Genomic DNA, 24,554 nt, shown 5'->3' with positions numbered 1-24,554 from the left:
AGATGACTTTCAAGCTAAAAACCTTAACCACCTCAGAAAAATCCAGTAAGTTTTTGCTCATTCCTTTTAAGCAACTCAATCCGCTTATTTTAAGCCCAGGATTGCTACGGACGTGTCCTGCAGGGCCATAAATCAGCACAGCTCTCCCTTTGCCAGGGCAAGAAGGATGCCTGCTTCATGTTAAGGACTATTCAAACCATCCTCAGGCTCTGAGAAGCAGCATGGAAGTGCAGGGCTAGCGAGGCACGGTGCTGAAGGTGGATCAGGTGGGTCTCTTCATCCCGTGGAGCAGGAATACACCAGCAGCTGCCTCATCTCTCTGTTCCTGGAGTGGCTTCAGGGCTGTTCCAGTGCTGCTCCATAGCTTGTTTAGTGCCTCTCCTTGGGCATCTGCTCATTACTCACCCAGTAACTATCCCTTAGTGCTTTCCCTGCAATTATCTTGGGTTCCCAGACCCTGTATGATTGCTCCCATAAACACTTTGCAAGCATCTTTCCCCAAAACCGAGCCTTTACTGAGATGACAGCTAAACTTTTCCTGGGGCTGTGAGAGTTCTCTGATAAGATCCCACATAATGTGCTGGAGAACATTTATCACCCGAGAAATCGAATTAGTGGCAGCTTCACAGTGTATAAAATAATTGGGAAAATATGCCAGAGGGTGGCAGGGAATGGTGCTGAGTCACTGGATATTAAGCAATGCAGAACAATGCAAACAAGGATTACAGACTCTTTGGGGATGCCACGTCAAGGAACCACTTGGAGGCAAGTGGGAGCCCTCTCCTGACACGCAGGCACAGACATCTGTCACCACAGCCACGCTCTGGCACAGGGCAGGGAGGTAAGAAGGGAGAGGTCCTGAAAGCCAGTGTGGCTAAATGTATCTCAGCTGGGTCTTGTTACTCACCTAGGGAAGGTAAAAGGAAAAGACTAGAAAACTATCTTAAAGCAGAGCTAGAAATGCAGCTGCTTGTTACAACAAACCCTGATTTTTAAAAGAATTTTTATTGGACTTTCTTAAATAAAGATATATGTCTTTTATTTAGTAAAATTGATATCACCCTCGTGTCCACCAGTGTGGAAATCTTTATCTGTATTTTCTAAACTTGATAATGGACACTTGCTAATTGCTAATTTCTAAACTTGATAATGGATACTTTCAATGAATAATTGCTAAATTTCAGCTCAAGGATTTAATCACAGTCTTTAGTACACCTTCAGCTACATATTTTATTTTTTTATATTCTCTTCTGAAATACTATCAGATTCAGGCACGAACAGAGGGTGGCCTTAGGTGTCTTCATCACAAAACATTAAATGCTAAAGGTATGTGGTAATTAACTTGTGCTCAGAGAACTTCCTATGAAGCTGTTGCATAAATCCAACACTACAGCAGACAGAATTATTTCAGAGTTTATTTCACTACATAAATATGCATCACCAGATCCTGACTTTTTACTCCTGCAGTCAGAAATAGCCAGTTTTAGCTAATTGCTACCTGTGGTTTTGGAATAGCATAATGTTACAGATGCTAGAAACAGAAGAGAGTCCTTAGTTGCCACAGAATCCAGAGAGCAAAGAGTCTTGGGGGCAAAAAAGAAGATATTCTGAGAAACTGTAAGTGCAAAATCCTTCTTCATTTCTTGCTAAACAGATATGGCAGGGTGTGGAGAAGAGGCAGTGTGTTTGCACCCCAGAGGACGGGAGCTGGCTGTACTCCTTGTGAACCACCATAAATCACCAGGAGCACAGGAAAGAGATGAAAGCTACTTATAGTCCTCCCTGCAGAGTAGAGACATGGTTGTGTTGTGCTGTATTTTATTTTTTATTTTATTTTACTTCGGGTTTTGTGTTTTATTTTAATATGGGGCCGCAGATTTGTCATCATAAAAACTTGCAGCACTTGAGTAGAGGGGATAAAGCCTATCTCTCTTTGGAGTTTCTCTTTGTGCATTTGGTAACACAATCTTAGGGATGTCTTTAGGTCTCAAATCCATTCAGGGTTCCAGATGAACTTCATCTCCTGATTTCTTCTCATTTTTATATTCCTTTGTGTTTTTTAAATGGAAGTATTTTGCTATTAATTGCTTCCTGACTTTTAAGTGAGTTTACTCAATATACAAAGCCTTTATAGATATTTTCATAAAGTTTGTTTTCTACCTGTGTGAGCCAAAACCAGACAATATGGCAAGTTTGAAAGATAAATCCACACAGGCCTTTCTGAAGAGTAAAAAATATTAGTTTCAACTCTTATATTTCAAGATCACCTTAAAAAGAAGAGAGATGAAAGACTGCTTTAGAAAAAAAGGGGGATATTTATATCATATTGGCTTCTACTGATGAGATTACATGGAGAAACATGAATTGTAAAACCATTTAATATGGCAAATATAATTTGCCATTGATGGTTACATTGTGCTCTGTACAGTGTTATAGATAGGATTAGGTAAATGTACAACAAGCAGAGTGTAAATTCTTTCCTATTTGATGAAAAGGGCAAGACTGAATGATTTTGTGTCCATTCTCTTGCAGATGTCCCTGCCATGATGGATGTTCCCATTCCTGCTCTGCCATACTTTTTGAGGCAGCAAACCCCAACTGCTTGCAGATGGAGGTAGGAAAGCTGTTGGAAAGCTGCTACAACAGCTTCTTGAAGGAAGTGATGGAAACTTGCTTGGGGACACTGGGACTGAATGTTGTCACGGCAGCACAAGAGCCTCTGAAATCATAAAAAGTAGAGAAAAAATGCAGATGCCAGTCCTGAGGATCTACCTGATAGAATTTGGTACCAGGTTGAATTTGGTTTCCCAGAATTGTGGTAAAGATGAAGGAAGCAAAGCATGTGATTTGTCACCGCTGATGCCTTCTGCTCTGCTGATAAGGCAGGGGAAGGACTGTCACTTGCTAGTGACAGTGACATTGGGACTGCAGCTTTGGAGAGCCCAGCTGTTCTACTGTGCTTCATGCGGGGGATAAAGAGGGGCAAAAAACGATGCAAAACTCAGCAGCCTTAAAAAGGCACAGTGGTCAAGCACCTGGAGCAGGAAATCCAGTCTCTTCCTATTTCAGGTCCATGTCATCAGCCCTTTCAGAAATAAACTGATCTTCCTTCCAAAGGCATGTCTGGGGGGTTTTGCCTGTTTTGGCTGCAAAGCTTCTTCAGAATCAGATATCATTAATGGCAGGCAGCTGTTGATAATTCCTAACTTTACTACCGGCTGACCTTTATTTATTTGTTGTCATCTACGTCTGTTGCCCCCCTTCAATCCCCAGCATATATTCTTCAGGATGCTCTTCTCCCCTTTCCTTGTAAGCTAGTCCCTTCACCTAATCATCTGAGCAGCCTTTATTCCCATCTGTTACAAATCACTGGCTTTCATATGTTTGGCAGGAGCAAGAGAAATTAGAATTCTTTTTTTTTTTTTTTTTCTTTTTTTAACAAAGGTTGGAGGAATCTATTTTCCTCCCTGTTACAGGCACTTGCATCTCAAATTCTGGTATTAGAATCCAAATCTGAAACCTTCTCATGCTTTCACTGAATTGCAAGTCTAAAATCTATGCTGTGTCCGTCACTGAAACCACAGAATTAATAAGACCTAGGAACACAATCCCAGTCTGTAAACAGTTATGCATTTTGTTCAGATTAAAGTATTTATGTTCAAAGACACATAAACTTATATTAAAATGTTTTAGAAGTGCCTGAGTTGCCAAATCTCGCTGTCTTGCAGCTGGACTTAGGTTCTTCCACCATTTACTTGTTTTTTAGTATTAGCTGAAGTTCTGAATTTCATGAATTTACAAGCTGCCACAGAAATTCACTTTGTCATAGATTGAAAATAAGTAGCAGTTGCTTGTACTTTTACCGCCTTTCTACACAAATTTAAATTCACTCCTTTGACTGAAATGTAAAACAACCAGGAAGCACAACTTGAAAAAACCCTAAAACCTTATGTTTCTCAAATGTGCAAATGCAAACAAATTAATATGTTTCAAATCTCATCTTATACTGATCACCAAAGTATAGATTGACAAATCATGTTACAAATCAAATTGCTTCCTCCATTTTTTAGCAAAACCAAAAAAAGTCAAATTAGTTGCAGTCCCTCATTCTTTGAGCACAGAAAACACTTTTATCACCAACATACCAACTATTTTCCCATGTGCATTGTGCTCCCCATATGTGTAACTACAAAACAGATCAGAAGGAAACAGGAAAAAAAAATCAGAAAACAAAGACGTATTTCTCCCTTCAAAATATAATCCTAAATGCTGCATCTGTAATAATTAGCAGCCTTTTACACTCAGAAACAACTTTAACATAAATCAGAATGTAACCTGGGGTCCAGGCCTGCAAGCATTAAAGAATATGAGGTTATTCTATGTATATAATTTCTCCTCAGAATATTTGCAAGATTAAAAACCAGAGTAATGTGATAAAATGATATGGAAAGAGGTTGTTAGACACCAGTTAGATACCCTTAATGTAGTCTGTTTAGTATTAGTCAAACTCACTGGCTTTATAGAGATTATGAGCCATTTTAACAAAACAAAATTAACCTATCTCGAGCACTTTCAGCTTGGAAGCTTTACTAGGGAGAAGAAAGTTTAGCTAAATACTCCATTTTGATAAACAGTCACTTTATATTCTCCAATATATAGAAAGTAAGCTCTGAACATCCTTGTTGATGCGGAGGAAATACATTAATGGCATATTCTGCACCGTATACACAGAGGTACATTCTTGTTACCTGTACAGAGTGGTCCAGCCCTCCTGCTACTGCAGTTAGCAGCAAAATGCCAGGTACTGCAGGAACCAAACCTTGCCTAAATTGGCACTGAAGCGATAAGGCACCAGTGAGCCATAGACTTAGAGACAGCATCAGCATCAGCAAGTGATCTGGCCCTAGGTAAGTCCACAGAAGGATAATGTTAATTTTTTTTTTTATTCAAATACTTTAAAAGGAAATTTTACACATAGACTTTGTTTTCCCTGAGCTTTAAATGGGCAGCAACGTGCAGCAGAGCACTTCCACGGCTCACGAAACTTCAGCGATACTGCTAAAAACACGGGCAGTGCCTTTGGAACTCACGCTCCTTTCTGGAAGAGAGGACCCTGTTATGTGGAGATGGAGGATCTGTTGGGTGAGCCTTAGATGGTGGACGTGTTTTTGAAAGCATAAACAGTTTGACAGTAATTTCACTTTAATGTTACATTAGCAGTTTGTATCCGTTTTGTTACAACCAGACCTTTGAGCCACAGTGTATATAAATCATTTTTGGCCAAAAACACTGGAGGAAAAGAAAAAAGTCTCTTTACAAAGCCAGAAATGTGTAGCCTATCATACAGCCAAGTCCATCTGCTGCACAGTCCTAAGTCCTGAATATATAACTTAATTGGATTGAAATTTTCTCATTTGTACCAGAGGAGTGCAAGAACCACTTTACTGAACTTGGATGATCTTCTCTGGTTTAGTCCAAGTCCTGCTTAGGTCAATGGCATACATTTAATGATTCAGGTAGAGCTTAAACAGAACAACTTCAGATCTTAGGAGTCAAACCAGTGTTTTCTAGAAAATTTTCTGATCCAATGAGCTTTCTTCTGAGACAGCTCATCTAAAGCTCATTTCTCAACCAGAGAAATGGTTCATTGCAGAAGGACTAGCCAAGGAACACTGGATTCTCAAATACAGCCTCAGACAGCAGAGAAATCACCACAAAGCAGGGGGAAAAGGCCAAAAGGCCAAAAAGTGAAATTAAATATCAATACAAACGCTCACAAGGTGCTGAACAGAACAGATGCTTATTCTGTACCACGACCCTTGCTGATCATAACAGTTCATCTGCTCAGGATAGCTATTCTCAAAAGATGTGAAATAGCAAATTTTGTATTGTCTGATGAAGGCATACAACGTAAGATTTCATCCAACTCTGTCACATGTAACAGAGCAAAGACATCTTCTGTTATATGAAGACAGAAAACATCACCAGTATGTGCATGACCAAAAAGGTACCAAGTTCATCAACAGACACAAACACCCGAACTTTGACAGGGACAGTAGCAATCAATCACAGTGTGTGGCAGACCAGGAAACTCACCCTGGACTAGGTCAACGAATCAAAGTGTTGCTGAAACTGAAAATACTAGTGCAACTGTCAAAGATTTAAAGAAATTAAATTCAGTCGTATTAAAGCAATAAAATTCTACCAGCATCGTGGTTCTGAGGCAAAGAGATGTCTTAATAACCTAAAAATAGAACTGGCACTGTCTTCTCTGCCCTGAATCATAAATAAAAGTCCTATCATGGTTAATTCAGCCTTTCAGGTTTCCCAGGTAGACGCTGTTCTTTATGGACAGCAAAAATTTCTCTGCAATTTTTGTAAGTGTATATTCTGATACCCATTACTGGTCAATTTTTTTTTCTTCACATTGGTGTACTGTGTTAGAAGATTGCCATTTCCTCCTTAAAGGTAACTGGACACATATGTACCTTCTACAGCTATTAGCTAGGTAATTATTTAAATAAAAATCCTTTCAGTAAAGGAATTATTTAAGCAGTAATATAAGTAAAATTCATTTTCGACTTGATATTTGCCTAAAAACCCTGAAAGCACTTCAAGATCATTCTTGACCATATGCATGTGAAAACACATACATAAATAAATGCTGCAGGTGTGTGATTTGTCCTATCTATGCATTAAAATAATGAATTGATTAGCACTGTTACACTACTAAAGTTGTCACTGGAATGATGAAGTTTCAGAAAACTGTGTTCCAATGTCTTCTATAGCATCTAAAGAATCTAACAGTCTCTTTGTAACTACATTCATGTCAGCTGGATGTGAAGGAAAATACTACCTATTTATAAGACCACTGTGGACTAGTCCTATTAATACAAGAATACACACCTATACACATGGATAGGTCCATACAGAGGGGAAGTTCTTATCTTCCAACAGAACTAAGATAAAAGTTTACACACTGGTAGGATTATATGGAGACAAAGCTAGCTACAACCCATGTGATTTTCTTACTCTTCTGATATTCTTCTCCTTCTTATTATTCATATAATTATTATTATTACTATGTCCACGTGAGAGAGGTTCACAAGAATGGACTGCTTGTGTAGCTGTAAACTGCTTGTGTTGCTTTCTCATGAGAAGCCTGAGCCCAAATCTTGCACCCAGGCAGGAGCCTGAAGGAAAGAGAACAAAGTTTCTCAAACCATTCCCCTGCCTGCATTTTGCCTATAGCTAATAATAGGCTCTATCCTGCCATGTTTGCTTTCTCCTGTGTCTGATACCTAGAATTAAAGGGCCCCATTTTTGGCTGCCTGGTAAGACACTGTCATAAAAAATATTAAGACCTTACTAATTAACCTATAAGGAAAGTTCATCTTTTTACAGTTACAGATTAACTTCTTAAATAATAAGACCTCTCATCTAAAACAAACTATGCTTTCATTTTAAATTAATTTACACTAGAGACTGATTTCCATTTTCTCTTAGGCTGGGAATGTGACTATTTTCCACTGACGACATAGGCTATATCCCTTGGTTATTGATAATCCTCCAACAATGACTCTAGAGTGTCAGCCAGAAGTCCTACTGATGTATCCTATAGCACACAGCACCAATATTTCATGTGGCATTAAAATGCAGCTGGTAACACCTAGGCTAATTTTCACCTCTGGTAAAAATGTCACAAGCTTGAGTGACACAGACAAATGGCTCTAAATTAATAATTTCATGAGAGATAGCAAAATAAAACAACTGAAGCTTAATGCTCAGCTCTTTCATGCTTCTCAGCCACTAGTGTGCAAATACAAATCTATTTACCTCCTAATTCAAGAGGAGCACCCCCCACTCTTTGGGAATCACTTCAGGGACCTGTTTTTCCTCCAAACACTTACCAGGATAGGGATTTCCTGACTAGAATGGTACAAACAGTTTGTCATGTTAATACTTAATCTGTCAGCATCCATCTGTGGTTTGAATTTTTCTTGAAAAAAATATAGCATTCTATAGACTCAAAAGTTCTCTTCTAGTGGGTTAAGATAGACTTGTGATTTTACACAGTGGCTATTTCCTTAATTTAAATACATTTTCTTATTTGAAGACAAAAGCCACACTAAAATATTTCTGCCATAGCAATGCCTGGCTTTGTAACTTCAGAGACCACTGTAAAAATCAGGCAGTCCTGCAAAAATGTAGCAGTGTGCTTAAATGTTACCTCAGAAAAGAAAGAGCAAGCTTTTTCTCTGTAACCTGTAGCCCTATTTTCCTTTCCTCCATTCTGGTCCTGCACTGGCATTCCACTTCTTCAACTGGAATTTGAAGCCTGTCTGTTGCTAACTATTATATCATCAACATTCTTCACAGATTACAAGTTAGGAACCCAAACTTTGTTGTGTTTTGGTTTTTTTGGTTTTGTTTTGTTTGTTTGTTTGTTTTTTTCTTCAGGTATAAATGAGCACAAATTCCTGGAGCAATATGGTTTAGGCTGGACAGTGATACGAAGTAGACAGTGGAAGCACTACATAAAATTTCCTTTTCAGATTTTCTTATTCTTTTTTCAGATTTTCTTATTCTTGTAATGTCATTGTTCAGTTCACTGGGTCTACAGGAAATTTAAAGCAGCTGCTTTAACTTCTGAGCCTTTAGTCTTTACTGAAGTCAGAATAATGGTACTTTAAAGATATGTTTAAACATGTATTCTTATCCCATGTCTTTTGGAAAAGTTGTAAGATTTATGAAATATTGCTGAACACTCATTTTTCTCCATAGGCTCATCTGTCCAAAGTCTGAGAAGGCTATTTAAAATTTCAATCACTTCTAACAGAATGGTAGTTGCTGCACCACTGTGATAGAAACATCTGGATTTTATTCCAGAAGCATTCTACAGTTCCGGCTGCTAAACCACTTTTTCTCGCCGAAAACTAGTCTGTGAGGATTTAATTATATTCACCTGAAAATTCCATTTGTCTGACCTTTTCACTGAAATGCACATGCAGCATCCTTCAAACTGAGGGGAGCTGATATTAAAATAAATCACAGAAGGGAGCGAGTACATCACTGTCACATTAGCGGACGCTTTGAGACCTGTTGAGAACTATTCTCTTTCAAAGGAAAAAATAGAAAATGCAGACAAAATCAAAGCCAAACATAAAGAGTTATATCCTCTGAATAAATTAAGAGCATATAAATACATGTTCTGAAGTAGTCTCCTACACTTTTACAGAAGAAACTCACACAGTATGTCATACTTGTAATTACAGTGATTTAATACAGTCGATACATTAGCCCCACAAAGAGATGAAACTGGTGCCAAACAAGAAATGTAAAGCACATCTCACATTTCACACAGGAAGAACAACATTAACATATGTATATATATATATATATGTGTGTGTGTGTGTGTGTATCTATTATAGATAAATACAGATACACAATTTGGTATATATATTTATTTATACTATTATTTTATTATTTTATTGTGTATTTTTATATATTTAGCTGTATGTTAGTATATATTATATAATAAGATCTTATATATACATTATATATACATTATATACATATACATATATATATATACATTATATACATTATATATATATCTTATATACATTATATAATAAGATCTTATATAACACAGAATATATAGTATAATAATCACAGGATCACAGAATAGTTAGGGTTGGAAGGGACCTCCAGAAATTATTCTGTCCAAGCCCCTGCCAAGGCAGAGTCACCTAGAGAAGGTGACACAGGAACTTGCCCAAGTGGGTTTTGAAAGTCTCCAGAGAGGGAGACTCCATGAACTCCCTGGGCAGCTTCTTCCAGTGCTCTGCTACCCTCAAAGGAAAGAAGTTCTTCCTTATGTTGAGGTGGAACTTGGTGTTTTAGTTCATGGCTGTTTCTCCTTGTCCTGTCTCCGGGCACCACTGAAAAGAGTTTGGCAGCATCCTCTTGACAACTGCCTTTGTGATACTTGTATGTGTTGATGAGATCCCTTCAGGCCCAGGTCCCACAGTCTCTCCTCACAGCAGAGATGCTCCAGACCCCTCATCATCTTTGTAGCCTCTGCTGGATCCTCTCTAGCTGGCCACACTCTTCCCAATGCACCCCTGGATACCATCGGCCCTCCTGGCCACAGGGCACACTACCAGCTCACAGTCAGCTTGTCACCCACCAACATCCCAGGGCCTTCTCAGCAGAGCTGCTCTCAACTGGCTCAGCCCCAACCTCTGCTGGTACTTGGAGTTATTCCTCCCCAAGTGCACGACCCCACACTTGCCTTGGTCGAACCTCATCAGGGTTTTCTCTGCCCAACTCTCCAGCCTATCGAGGTCCCCCCCAAAAGGGAGCACAACCTTCAGGTGTATCAGCCACTCCCCCCAGTTTTGTATCATCAGCAAACTTGCTCAGGGTGCATTCTGTCCCTTCATCCAGGTCCTTGATGAACAAGCTGAACAAGGCTGGACCCAGGATTGATCCCTGGGGAACACCACTGACTGCAGGCCTCCAGCTGGATTCTACTCCACTGATCACCACCCTCTGAGCTCTGCCATTGAGCCAGTTCTCGATCCACCTCACTGTCCATTCATCTAAAATCAAAATTCACCCTGAGCTGACCTTTGAGGATGTTACGGGAAACTGCGTCCAAAGCCTTGCTGAAGTCGAGGTAGACAACAGCCCATATGTAGGTGCATATATAATACATAAAGATAGTATGTGTGTGCGTATGTGTATGTATATATGTAAATATATTTTCTTTTTCTGTAGATATGAATACATAACACATATATACTCCATCTCCAGGGGACACTAGGCGCACAGAAAGATATGCCCTCGCCGTGCGGCGCTTTTAGCGTGTCCTCAGTCACCTTCAGGGATGGTGGGGGGTGGGGAAACAGGGAGAGGGCACTTTCCTACTGAAAACACGGCTGTTCTGCGGCCCCGCAAAGCGCAGAGAAGCCCCGAGCCCCCTGGGTGGGGGCCCCGCCCCGCCCTTCCGGCCGGGCTACGTCACTTCCGGCGGGGCCGGGCGGGCGGGGGCCATGGCGGCGCTGGGGGAGCCGGTGCGGCTGGAGCGAGGTGAGCCCTGTCCCTGCCCTTGTCCCAGCCCCTGCCCTGCCCGGCCCGGCTCCGGACGGTTTGTCCCTGGGCCCCTGGGCCGGCCCGCGGCGGGAGCGGCGGCGATGGCCGAGCTCCCCCCGCGCAGGAGCCGAGGCGCTCCTCTCTCCCCTCCTCTCCTCTCCTCGCTGATTTGGACACGCTTCCCTTCCCTCCTGGCTCCTTCAGCGTGCCGCTGGGACTGGCCTCTTCGGGGCCAGCTTGGCTTTCTGCAGCCCCCGGAGGGTTTTTCCTCGCGTTTCAGGTCGCGGCTGGGTTCCCAGGGGTGGCACTCGCCCCGGGCCTTCTGCAGCTGAATGTGCTGAGCCCTTCGCTGGTGCCGGCGCCTGGGCCAGCTCTTACTCAACCTGGCGTCTCTTTGTTTCTGTTTCTCTCGTGGGAAAACTTCATCCTGCGCGCAGCAGAATTATTAGCTCTAAGTTCAAGGTGTTGGCTGTGTGCTGGTTTACTTTTTTTTTACTAGTTTACTTTGTTTTGATGGAAGACAACTGACACGTGCAGGGGCCCCTCTGCACTTGTTCGCGATTCTGCTCAACTCCACTGCGCTCTCACGTTTATGTTTCCGTCCCGTTTTTCCGGGATACAATGATGATTTGTATTGTTAATGCATGCGGTGTGTAACTGGAATTATGAGCGAAATAGATAAAATATAAAACCTGGGTGGGTATTTTTCTGTAGTGTGTTTGTGATGTTAACCCAGGGCTTTTAAGAAACGATGATAAATTACCCTCAGTGTGATTCTTCAGTCCACAATAGCTCAGTGAACACATGGTTCTATAACGATATACATGATGGATTTACTGGTGTGTATTTAGGACAGATAGGGATTGAAAAATGGAATTTAAATGGGGAAGTATTGCTGATAATTAGAAATCATGGTTTTACAAAGGAAAATAAGTAGATGGAGTGTAGGTGATTGAATGGAGTGACTGTTTTCCCACTGCCACTCCTACTGCGACCACCACCTTTGCTCGTGGTGGTAGATGCTTTTTTGTAGGCATGTAACATGCAATCCATACCCACTTTGTTTTGTTTGGTACTATCGTGTGACCAGAGAGCTCAGTTTTCCTGTTTTTGCTGACCCTGCTTCCCATTCCACAAGTGAACTACTTGTAGTGTGTTAGAGTTGGTCTGTAAATAGTGACTTATGTAAGGTCTTTGCTTCCCACTGTGCAGCTCATCTACCCTCTCTACTCCAAAGCTTGTTAATTAGGGCAGCTGCTTTGGCAGTGGATTAGTTGATCTTGAAAGGTCTGCGGAGTTAAACCTCAGGCCCCATCCTTCTTCACCTCATTACCCTGCCACTATGCTCTGTCCATGAAAACAAACAGATCTGCAGAGTTACTTAGGGATCAGTGGAACAAAGGAGCTATTTGGTCTTCTGGCATATTGGTCTTTTATAAGAAAAGAAGAAAAAGGGAGAACCTTATAATGGACGTACAAAAGCAAGAGCTTTATTTACAGAAGTAAGTAACCCTGTTAGTTGTGTGGTTTGACTGCAGATAACCTGATGATGAGTCATCATCAGCTTGAGAGTGAACATCACTGTTGTCGTTGGCAAAGAGCATAAGAGAAGAGAGAGTAGTGTAGAAAATGAGCTGATTTAAAATTGTTACCATATGCTTACCAGGGCAAGTGAAACTTCTTCTGTCTGTTTTCTCCTCCAAGCTGTGTTGCAAACACCGCCACCCAAATTCACCAGAGGGTAGGAATGAAACAACAGTTAACATTTCAAAGTTATCCTTATGGTTTGGTGGTGACATGTGGTAACTCTGCATACAGCTTAGGAATCCAGACTATTTGAACATAAGCAGTGGAGGTGGTTAATCAGGAGTATCTGTGAGGATGCTGCATTTTTCCTCTTTCAGTGTTTTGTTCACACATATGCTTGGAGGGGTGACTTCTTGCTGGCTTTTTTTCCCCACATTCTTTTAGTTTAAATGTGTATTTTTTTCAGGATTCCGATTTAATATGCCATGATCACAAAAAATTATTTGTGAAGAACAGGCAACTGGTATAAAAAGGATGAAAAGGTTAAGAGAAGATTGATTTTTTTAGTTATGTATGGATTCCATTTTATAGTTTGATTATTTTTATTTTATTTTATTTTCCTACCTCTGGAGTTATTTTTACATTGATTCTTGTTGAAATCCAAACACTTCTGTTCATTTTGGTCTCTGGTGCTGAGCAGTTGGCTAAGCTGTAGTGTTAATATTGTGAGGAAGACACCTTTCAGCTGGTCATATCCAGAGCAGTAATTCAGGAGGAAGCAAATTACATCAGCACAGCAGTCAACAATCTTTTCTTGCAAACTGTGTGTTTTGCCACTTGTTCCCAGCCAAACTAGTTCTTTCCCAAAGTGGTATTGTTGGGATGGATTGAACCCCTAGCTTTTGACTAGCAGTGCCTCATGCAGTTCAGCAGAAGAAAGTTATGCTCAGTTGCACTTTCAGGCTGATACGATGGGATCCTCTCAGCAAGGTAAAGCAAAACAAAGTTGGGAACAAAGTGTCCTGCTGATGGGATCCATTGTCTGTGTCTACCTGAGCAAGAAGTGTGGTGTGATAAAACATTTACTGAGTGCTGAGGATCCAACTTTCATGCTTTGTTTTACTGCTCTGAGTTTTTACTTTATAGCAACAGTTTGGCCCTTTGATCTAAAAGGCCCTTTTTTGTTAAAGTGTGTCTGCTGCTTTATTTTCATTTAAAAGGAATCCACTGTATCCTAATCACTTTTTGAAAAGCTGATTCTGTGTTCTTAGTCTGCGCTTTTTGAAAGATGCGGCTGTGTTCCCAAAACAAACCAGTTTTACCTTAGGGTATAATATGCTGTGTCATTAAATGTTTAAAATCTCTTGCAGTATCCTAAACAAACTGAAAACGAGTTCACACACCTGGCAGCTTAACGTGGGTCATGGACCAGAGGCTCAGGAATGTCTGTGTAGAGCTGTACTCTTTATGTGCGTGAAATAATCATTTGTCTGCAAACATCTGCATGTATTGAAATGATAGATGTGTTGTAATTTATGTACTTGCTAGACTTTCTGCATGAATATATGGAGTGTTGTGAGATGGAAGTGCTGCTATTGCCATTTGATCATTCTACCTCAAGCTGTTCAGTGGGAGACTTCATGAAATTAAGATAATTTCTACTGCTGTTGCCGAACACAAGGATTACTAAGAATGTTTGTTAGTTATTTTTCATCATCTAGAATGTCTTTAATTTCACCAACTATTTTGGATTTAAAATGAAGTACAAAATACGTGTTAGGAAATTAAAAGCTTTAGAAGCATTTATTTTCATTTTGTAATTGTATAAATTGCAAAGATGCATGTCTGTGTGAAATATGCATGTTCTCTGTAGAACATGGGATTAGCAATTTAGCTTTTGGTATTGCTTGGCTTTAGATAACTGGTGCTTGTAAAGCTTGAAAACACTTGCCAGAAAACACCAAGTTCTCATGGCACGTAGCAACCTGAACTGCCATCTGAAATAATTTGGGTCTTGTGGCTGTGGTGATGATACTTGAGTGTTTTTCCATGAAGGGAAAAAGTTTCCATTCCATGGATGACCAGTCTGGGAGGTTAAATTGTACCTTGTTGAATCGACTGCAACGCCGGATCTCGGTGTAGTAGTCTGCAAGGTGTGGCTGATAATTCATGTAAGTGGGCAGAACATCACTGTGGGCTATGTCTTGCCAGTGTACTTCACCCTGATTTCAGAACATGCACCCCACTGCCTTTTCATCATGTTATGTAAGTTCTCTCTTTTTACGCTTGTTTTTTGGGAGAAGTTCGTGGCTATTGCACGTCTTCTGTGCTGATGTGATGCCACTGAGTAGACATGCATTCACCTGAAAAATGAGTACCTAAAGGTTAATTACAGAAAAGAAGAAAGTAATGCATTTGGGACTAGCTGTGTCCCAGACTTCATCCTTTTCTAAAATAATCTGTGCATTATTTATGTAGTAGATTATTCACTGCTTCTTGACCTTTGTGACAATGAAGGTAATCCTTTCCGTCTGCTTTTCTGAGAGACTGTTCTACTTCTGTTCGAGAACTTGTGTGTTTCAGAATCCTCACTAATGTAGCACTTTGGAAATACAAGTGAGGGATGTGAATGTATTCAACTATTGTAGAGCTGCCAAGAGAATGTCACATTGCATTTGATGCCTGTCTTGAGTCGTACTGGTCTGGAATGAAATCCTTCATGGAGTTCAGTTTCACAAAGCAGCGTTTATGAGAATATGGACAACATGAACTCTTAGGAACAAATTTTCAAGGAACTGAAACAAAGAGGTTTGGGCTTCAGGATTCTAGACTAGGGAGATATTGTCTCTCAACTGAGGATATCAAAAGGAGTTTTGTTGTTTTTATAAGCGCTTCAGGGGGAAAAAGAATAGGCCAGATAGTTCTTAGCCCTCTAGTAGGGAAAGTACTGAGTTCAACTAATTTTTGAATGCAAAAGGAATGTTAGACAGAATATTTGACAATATTGTAGCTGGTGTTAACAAAATGCTGTCGGTGGAGTAGATGAAAAACACTACCAATATATCATATGCATGTATCAGTGAAATATTTCAGTCCAATTCAAACTTTGAGGGAAAATTGGATTTTCTTTGTAATATGCATGTGGCAGTGACAACTCCAAATATGGGTTGCTGTGGTTGACTTATAAACAGTCTGAAAGTACAGTGTTTTTTGTAGCATTTTGTAAATACATGGTTTTACGGGCAATGAAACTAATGTGTGGTTTTAAAATGTATACAAGTGCACACAGACAGACTGCTGCATTAACTTAATTAAAAAAAAACAACAAACATACCTTGAATTTCCTCAGGCATTCCTCTTTACTGTTGCCTTTTTTTTTTCCCCCAAGACATCTGCAGAGCAATTGAATTGCTGGAAAAATTGCAGAGAAGTGGAGAAGTGCCACCACAAAAGCTACAGGCATTGCAAAGGGTCCTTCAAAGTGAATTCTGCAATGCTGTAAGAGAGGTAAGTTAACATAAGCAGTTATCTTCAGTTTAAGACCAGTATGATTTCCTTTATTCTTTTTGTGCTCAGAGCAGTAAGCTGATTTTGTACTTTGTAAAAGCTGAATTTGATTTACAGAGCTTAATAGAACAAGATTTATTTTTAAATAAGTTCAAAAGAAAATAATTTGGGACGGCATAGGTGTACAAAATAATGCTTCAGGAGCAAATCACTTCCTAAAGGTTATTTTGAAAGTCTGTCCTTAGTGGCAGCTAGCAGGCTGTTATCCTGTTGGAATGTCAGAATAGACAAGGTACCAATTGCCTATTTTACTTTTAAGCCAAATCCACATCACCTTTAGGAGGAGCCTGGGGCCACCTCGTCTTCATTCCAGGTACTCTCCAAAAATCTCCTTTTTGGAGATTTTTAGGTGTTGGAATATGCCTTGCTGTTGGTGATGATAACACCTGGAATGATTTTAAAAAATCTGTTTGTAGACACAGTTGTGTGTTTTCATCCTATGAAGGACATAGTGTTTCTTGCTTGGCAAGTCCAAGTGGTTGGCAGGCAGATGTGAGGATGTGGGTTAGCCTTCAGTGCAAGGACTCCTTGCAATTAGTGTTCTCATTTTCTCTGTGTTTTTGGTTCTGTCTGTTCCTGAAGTTATTCAGTTATTTGCCACTGAAACTGTTTTGTCTCTAAAGGTGTATGAACACGTATATGAAACTGTGGATATCAGCAGTAGCCCAGAAGTTAGAGCTAATGCAACAGCAAAGGTAAAAGCCAAATATAACTTGCATAAAATTCATTACTTTAGAAAGAGAAGAAGATTATATAAAATTCTGAAGGATATTATCTAGATGTCTGATAAAATGGATAAGCTTAACGGGTTATTAAAAGGGTATAACAAGATTTGTTATTTTTAAATTTCTTCTATTTTAAGCTTATTCTTAGAGTTCTGAGGTTTTCATGCTAGTGTTAGTATGTAGAGAATTAATCTCATTTGTCTTAACACTTAAGTACTTTGAGATAAAATACATTTTCAGCCTGCTCACTGTGTCTAGCTAAAGGGACTGTTTGTGTCTCACAGGCCACGGTAGCTGCTTTTGCTGCAAGTGAAGGTCATTCCCATCCCAGAGTGGTTGAGCTGCCCAAAACCGAAGAAGGTCTTGGATTCAACATCATGGGAGGCAAAGAACAAAATTCTCCAATCTATATTTCTCGAATTATCCCTGGAGGTATAGCTGACAGACACGGAGGCCTGAAACGTGGAGACCAGCTGCTTTCTGTGAACGGAGTGGTAGGAGCTGCTTTTCTCTTTACGTAGCAGTAACTCCTTGTTTCCACTTGAGGGCACACAGAGAATACACATGGCACAAGCTCATTGTCTCTTGACTTCGGCAGAATAGTTTCTTTTTGTCCTCACAAAAACAACTTGCTTAGGTTTCTGTAGAGTGGTGTGCATTGAGAGTTTTAGGCTGATGCTTTGGTTATGTATCTCAACTAGGAACTGTAGGATGTACTTCAGCACTTCAGAATCTGAAGGGTTGTATAAAAGTAGTTGGAAGTATTTAGTGAAATACAAACTGCCATTAGGGCTTCCTCTTTCATCCAAGTTTCCATAATGCAGATTTTTATTAATATAGTTTTCTGCACCTTCTAAGGTAAGTAGTAAATTATGCTGTGTTGCATTAGACCGACCAGATTGTTATTTTTCCCAATAAAAATGCTACTGCATGACGAAAGCTGTAATGAGGTGGAACTACAAGGTGATGTTACCTTAAGTTGTGTGGTATTTTTTTTCCTTCCACTTAAGTGTACTGAGCTTCAAAAGCAGGCTTTTTACTGAATTTTAAGGAATATAGGATTTTTTTATGTGTGTCCTTTTCTGAAGAGTTACAAAAAGCGAAACAGGGAGGCTGGAAAGAGGAGATTATGGACAGACTTTGCCTTGAGGCAGCTTTCAGTCAAATGCCAGGAAATATCTCTCAAACGCTTGCTTTTGTTTACAGAGAGGCTCTATGCTGGCCTAAAATTAATGTTCTCATCATTACATCTGTGAACCAAATTTTATTTTAAGACTGAGGGTCATACTAACTCCTGGGGGTGTTTGACACATGAAAGGAATAGTGACTTACTAGGCATCTTTTCTCTGGGAACTCCTGGCTAGCACAGATCCCCAGCATACTTGGCTCCTGACTGTTACCTGGGAGTCCAGCTGGCCTTTTCAAGAGGCATAAGAGAAATCACAGCTGTAGTGGTGCAGCTGTCCTTGGCTTAACCTTCCTGTTATTTGGAAACATATTTGGAGGGGCTGGTGCAAAACTGTCTTCAGATGGGTCCTTCCTCACCCACAGACCCTCTTAAAGGCAACAGAACCACCACTCCACCCACAGCTGATCATCAGACAGTTGGCACAGCTAACAGTGACTGTGTTTGTGTGCATGCAGATGTATAAGTGTGTACATGGGCATTGTAAGAATACAGTGTGTGCATAAATTACTGTTGAGAATGCCAAGATAGTCTCAGAAGAATCACTATCATCTGATTTTACAGATGGAATCCTGTCGTTATAATACATGGACAGACATTTTCTTGTGATTGTAATTTCTACTTTGATAAAAATAATAAAGAAGATGCCACTGCCAAGACTGCAGGGAATGTCTCTGTAGACAAGTTTTATTTTTTTCAGGTGGCAGGTCTTGAGTGTACTGCAGAATTTTAGGTGTTTTGATATAATTAAACACAGAACTTTGCCATCCTTTTATTACTGGTTTTAAACACAACAGCCTACACATCCACTTGAATAAGAGAAGTGAAAACATTCAAATGTATGTGTTGTCTAAGTCTGATAGAAGAGAAATAACTTGGTGGTTTTCTTAACTTTTGTCTTTCTTTCTGTGAGTAACTTTATAGTAACGGGGAAACCCTCCAATCAACAGGTACATCACCTGCCTTCTAGCTTCTAGTAGCACCAGTGGGAGGTAGGCTTGGGGTAGTCCTGTCATTGTGTTTAACAGGTTTGGGAGAAATAAGCTTTACTGATAAAATGTGTGCTGTCCAGGAATGCATGTTTGGATGCAGTTTTTGCGAACCGCTGCTTAAAAATTTTAGTTAGATTAATCTAATATAATTCTGAGAGTTGTTTCAGGAAAGTATTTTTATTCTGTTCTTCCTGAGTTGGGTTAGGCTGTTCTTAATCGGTTTAGAGGAAATTAACTTGAATATCTTGAATTTACTGAGAGACCTGTGGCACGCTGGGATAAGCACCACACTGCAGGTTGGCTGCCCCACTGCAGGCACCCGGTGTTCTGTCTTGTCATAACGCAGGGTAACATCAAGAAGGCAGCATCATCTTGCAGTTGTCTGTGGCAGCTTACTAAGCAAATGGAGGGTGGCTACTGAATTTAAAAATGCATGCCAAAAGAAGAAAAACAATATTGAATTTTAAGTAAGCATTCTCCTGAAGCTGTTGATTTTTGAGTGTAATTTCATAATTGACTAGCGTTATCCTTGAAGAATTTAATTCTTCAGCACAAACCTAACCAAAATTTTTGTGCTGTTTTGTTAATGCTAGTGAGTATATTTATCATCATCTCGTTGGTTTGCTGAAGCATAAATCCTGAACGTGTGTGACGTGGTCCTTGTGCAGTCTTGAAACTAGAATACATGTAAATAATTATAAATAATTTCTTTATAAAGAAGTTGTACAAAAAAGAAAAAAAAAAACGTTTTCAGAGTGTGTCTTTACTAATAACTATACTTAATGGTTTATGCTTTACAGAGTGTTGAAGGTGAACACCATGAAAAGGCTGTAGAACTGCTGAAGGCAGCCCAAGGAAAGGTTAAATTAGTTGTACGATACACGCCGAAAGTCCTGGAAGAAATGGAGTCAAGATTTGAAAAAATGAGATCGGCAAAACGCAGGCAGCAAAACTAACATTGTATGCAATAACTTAAAGAGAAAATATATTCCTTTTACATATTATAGTTTCTTTGTGACTCGGTTGATCCAATGCCTGGGCTACAAAAAACCCCGTCCTTTTCATAGAATCACGGAACGACTGAGGTTGGAGGGACTCCTGGAGATCCAGTCCACCACGCCCTCAGCTCAGAGGAGGGCCAGCTAGAGCAGGTTGCTCAGCACTGTGACATGCTGGGTTTTCAAGCATCTCTAAGGATGGAGACTCCAGAAGATCTCTGGGCAGCCTGTTCTAGTGCTTTGCTCTCCCTTACACCATGAAAGTCCATTTTTAGTTTAAATAGAGCTTCCAGTATTTCCACTTGTGCCCATTGCCTCTTGTCCAGTCACTGGATTCTACTGAGAAGAGTTTGGCTCTTTATTTACTCCTCCCTTTCAGGCATTTACACAGGTTGGTAAGATCACCCCTGAGCCTTCTCTTCTCCAGGTGAGACAATCCCAGTTCTCTCCACTTCTCCTTGTCTGTAAGATGCTCCAATCACTTAATCACCTTTGTGGCCCTTCACGGAACTCGCTCTTGTACACCCCTTTCTGTATTGAACTGGGTAGCCCAAAACTGGACCCAGCACTTGTGTCTCACCAAGACTGAGCAGAGAGGGAGAGTCCCCCTCCCTCAGCCTGCTGGCACTGCTTTTCCCAGTGCAGACCAGGAGACTGCCAGGCTGCTTTGCTGCAAGGGCACTTGGTGGCTCACGGCTTACTGCTGCTCTGCAAGGCTGCTTTGCAGCTGGTCAGTCCCCCAGTCTGTGCTGGTGTGTGGGGTCATTTCCCCCATGCTGGGTGTAGGACTTTGCACTTTGCTGAACTTTATGGGGTTCTTGTTTGCCCCTTTCTCCAGCCTGCTGAGGTCCCTTTGAATGGCTCGCTGAGAGCGTGATCTGTCCCGTCACCCGGGTTGTTAATGAGAACAGACAACAGTTTGGACCCCAGTACGGGCCCTGAGGGGCATCAGTAGTGACTGGCATCTGGCAGGACACTGTGCCACTGATCACAAACCCTCAGCAGTTTCAGAATGTTTTCAGTCTCCACGTGTTTCACAGTTTAAGAGGAATGTGTGCTTTTAAAATGGCCTAAAATACCCTGAAAAAACATATACGGTGATATTTCTACTGATTTTTATTTTTTTTTAATAAGTCTCGTGTCAGACCTTTAAGCAAGAAAACGAATTTACAGATTTTTCAAAGGCATTTAATAAGACATACTGGTACAATCGGCATCCCTTTTTTCCTGTTCTCTTTTGGCATTACTTAACATAGAATCTGCAGGGGTTTTTGCTGAATGACTTTTGGAAAAAAAAAAATTCTTATGTAGCAGTATTTTGGCACTTTTCTTAAGAATATGTTGTATATCGACTATAAAACCTAATCACAATCTACTGTGTAGCTGATAATGATACCAGATTTTGTAATGTTTTGGTGAATACATTGTTTTTACACTAATTCATTATTCTGGAAATAGTATTACCTCTCCTGTAAATAATTTACAGTTGGTGTTCTCATATAATGATTTTGTAATAGCCAACATTTACAAATTTGCAACAATCATTCCTGTAACTTATATTATTTTGTACTAATTTTAAAGCCGTTAAGGGGAAAAATATGACTGTTGTATGCAGTTCTGGATTGACTCTCTAGATGTATTTTTATATTGAGAAACAGAAGGTATATTAATGCAGTGCAAAAGAATTCCAGATGTTTCCCTGACTTTCTGCTGTTTAAAAGAATTATTCATCTTAATTGTCATACCTCTCTTATCTTTTTCGTATCTTCTATTGTAGTCTTATCTACACGCTGAATGTGTTGGTCCTGCAGTAGTTAGTACCTAAATTGCTGATTGTTATATTTATAAGAGTAAAATGTTCCGAGTCTTAAATGCCAGGTTACTGTGACATGTGAACTTGTCTGGGGTTTTATTACTGACTGCTTCTGACTTGGAGGATTCTTGTTTGTGCTACAGAAGTACTACGTCACCACTGCTAAGTAAGGACATCTCCGTCTGTACGCAATTGATGTCTTATCTCATGCATGCTTGGTGGTGGCATGGGTTTTGTGTGCCCTCTTGGAGAAAATTTCTGGACAGAGATCCACCTTTTGGAATCTACCAGGTTTGATGCTGTACTTGTGTAGTTTAGGTTTGGATTTGTTTTGGTTTGGGGTTTTTTCGAGCTTCACCTTTTGGTATATATCTAGGATTAACTTCATTGTCTGCTGGTTGTCTGTTCACTTGTATGGCAGCTCTGAGTGCTTCCTGTTAGTAATTTGATTTTTAGAGGCTTAAACTGAAAAGTGCAGTTCTTGCTGTGTGGCTAATCCCTAGTCTGATTTCACATGGGGCAGTATGTAAAAGGAAAAAGGAAAAAGCTAGTGATCTGAAAATGGCAGCATGAAGCTTGTGCTTTGTCAGGTGAACTATTCGAAAATAAAAAAAAAAAATGTGATTGCTACAGGCAAGTGAGAAATGTGATTGCCTTCTGCATGTTTGTAAGCATGGTAAGCCTGCAAAAAGAAATTTCGAAGATACTGGTAATTTGAAAATTCAGTATAAATATTTATCAGCTAGATGACGTTGAGCACTGAATTGCATGGTTTGTTATGTGTCATAGGCCTCTTTCCAAAGGCCTCATGTTACTGATACAACCATGATGTTGAATTGTATATTTTTATGGAACAACTGATGTTTAAAGTATTGCGACCAAAATCATTAGTTAGATCAATTGTGGATGTGTTTTAATTTAATTGTAAATTAGTAGAGGTTTGTTTTAGAGCCATATATAAATATATATATAATATAGAAAGGTATGGATACAAGATAGAAATGTGCATTTTACAACCTGTATCCCTTGTGTTACTGAACAAAGAGGTGTGTTTTGTTACTCTAATGAAATACTTACTCTAGTGCAGCTAGAGCTGTTAAATGCAGTAGCATTTTCATTCTGAATTGTGAATTGAATCCAAATGTATAGCATTTGGATACAGTTTGTCAACTACTACAAAATGTGGGGAGGTGTATCTGGGCATATAAATAGTGCATGTAGAATTTGATAAAATGTTTTTTAAATTGCAATAACGAAAAAATGAATAACAGACAACTAGTTGTCATCTTTTAATACTATGAAAACCCTTTAGTAATAAGGAAAGGGTGGATTAAAATACGCCAAGAAACTTGATCTCTGTTACTACTGAGCAGTGCCTGTGCTGTGTTAATATGCAGTCCCTACACACTTGGCATACTTGGGTGTGCAAACAGATTAAGAAGAGGTATCATTTCTGCAAGTAACTTCTGCATCTGTTGCTGCTGTGAGGGATCTTTGGTTCTATCAACAGAAGAATAAAAGTTAAATCTCACACGTGTTGTGACTGTGTGTTTTTCTTCCAACTTTCCATTCTGAGTGCGGGTTTCAGACTGCTGTAACCTCCAGGGCATAACATGAGCACCCTGCATGGGTGTGGGTGTCCAAAGAGAAACTTTAAATCTGTGGTAGTTTATTCTCCTGACTGTTTATGGATCTTCCATTTCCTACCCCCATGTTTTCTGATTTGCTGGAGAAAATCAGAATGCTCTAAAGTATGTCTAGTAACTTGGACTTCCTGCTTTTTTTGAGACCTCCTTAGTCTCAGCTACATAAACTCGTTATTCTCAATCAGATATTATCTTTTAATTGTTTGAAGCAAGTATCTCAAGTAATGAGATGCTGAATTTCTGTAAGTCCTTGTTTAAAGAACTTGTAAGATGGTTAGAAAAATGTGCCTGGAGTTAGGAATTGAGATAAAAGGTAGGAGAAAATGCTTCAGTTCTGAATGTTAAATAATGGGGGGGAGTCGGTTTTTTGTTGTTGTTGGGGGGGGGGTTGATTGTTTTTGGCTTTTTTAATGTAAGTAGGCTGGACTGTGAATTGGAAATATATGCAGAAATATTTATGTGAATATCTGATGTAGAGGATTAATAATGCTTGAACTGGAAATAAAAAGAACCACATTTTCAGTTTTATTTTAAAATCAGATAATTTCCATGACTTGGCTTGTGCCATTGATGTAAGTCAAAAAGCAAAGTGCATTGTCAAAGGAATTGCAATGGTGCAAGGAAAGAGTGAGACGATATAGTTGGTAGATAAACACTGGAATTAAAGGGAATTCCAAGGTATAGAGCAGTATGGGTTTCTGTGATTCTTTGTCTTCTAAAAGCCTGATGAGAAGTTGGTTTCAGAGCAGAGTCTGGGTTGCAGTGCTCACTTTTACAGGGAAGTTGTTCTTTCCTTGGAGAGTCTTCAGAGGGCACACTCAACACAAGACACCTGAAATTCAGAAGTGTGCCCCAGGATAAAATTGGCAGCTAGTTCTAGTGTTAAAAAAACAAGAAAACTGCAACAGAAGTTCTAGGGAAGCCTTTTAAAATGAAGTTAGAAGTAATTTGAAGTTTTGATGTGCTGCTGTTTCTTCTTGCTTTAGAGACACAGGTTTAG

The 24,554-nt window shown here is 39.8% G+C and overlaps 1 protein-coding gene across 1 annotated transcript; it reads left to right on the top strand.

Annotated features, from left to right (window-relative positions):
- Positions 1 to 11,025: 11,025 nt before the first annotated feature.
- LIN7C (lin-7 homolog C, crumbs cell polarity complex component) lies at positions 11,026 to 23,439 on the top strand. The gene is made up of 5 exons (XM_032691206.1): positions 11,026 to 11,097; positions 16,016 to 16,134; positions 16,818 to 16,889; positions 17,204 to 17,413; positions 19,898 to 23,439. The coding sequence occupies exons 1-5, from the start codon at positions 11,061 to 11,063 to the stop codon at positions 20,051 to 20,053; spliced, it is 594 nt and encodes a 197-aa protein (XP_032547097.1). The 5' UTR covers positions 11,026 to 11,060; the 3' UTR covers positions 20,054 to 23,439.
- Positions 23,440 to 24,554: the final 1,115 nt, after the last annotated feature.

This window comes from Chiroxiphia lanceolata, chromosome 6 (assembly GCF_009829145.1).
Source record: "Chiroxiphia lanceolata isolate bChiLan1 chromosome 6, bChiLan1.pri, whole genome shotgun sequence".
Classification (NCBI taxonomy): Eukaryota; Metazoa; Chordata; class Aves; order Passeriformes; family Pipridae; genus Chiroxiphia; species Chiroxiphia lanceolata.
Note: the sequence above shows the minus strand (reverse complement) of the source record. Positions and strands in the feature narration are given on the sequence as shown.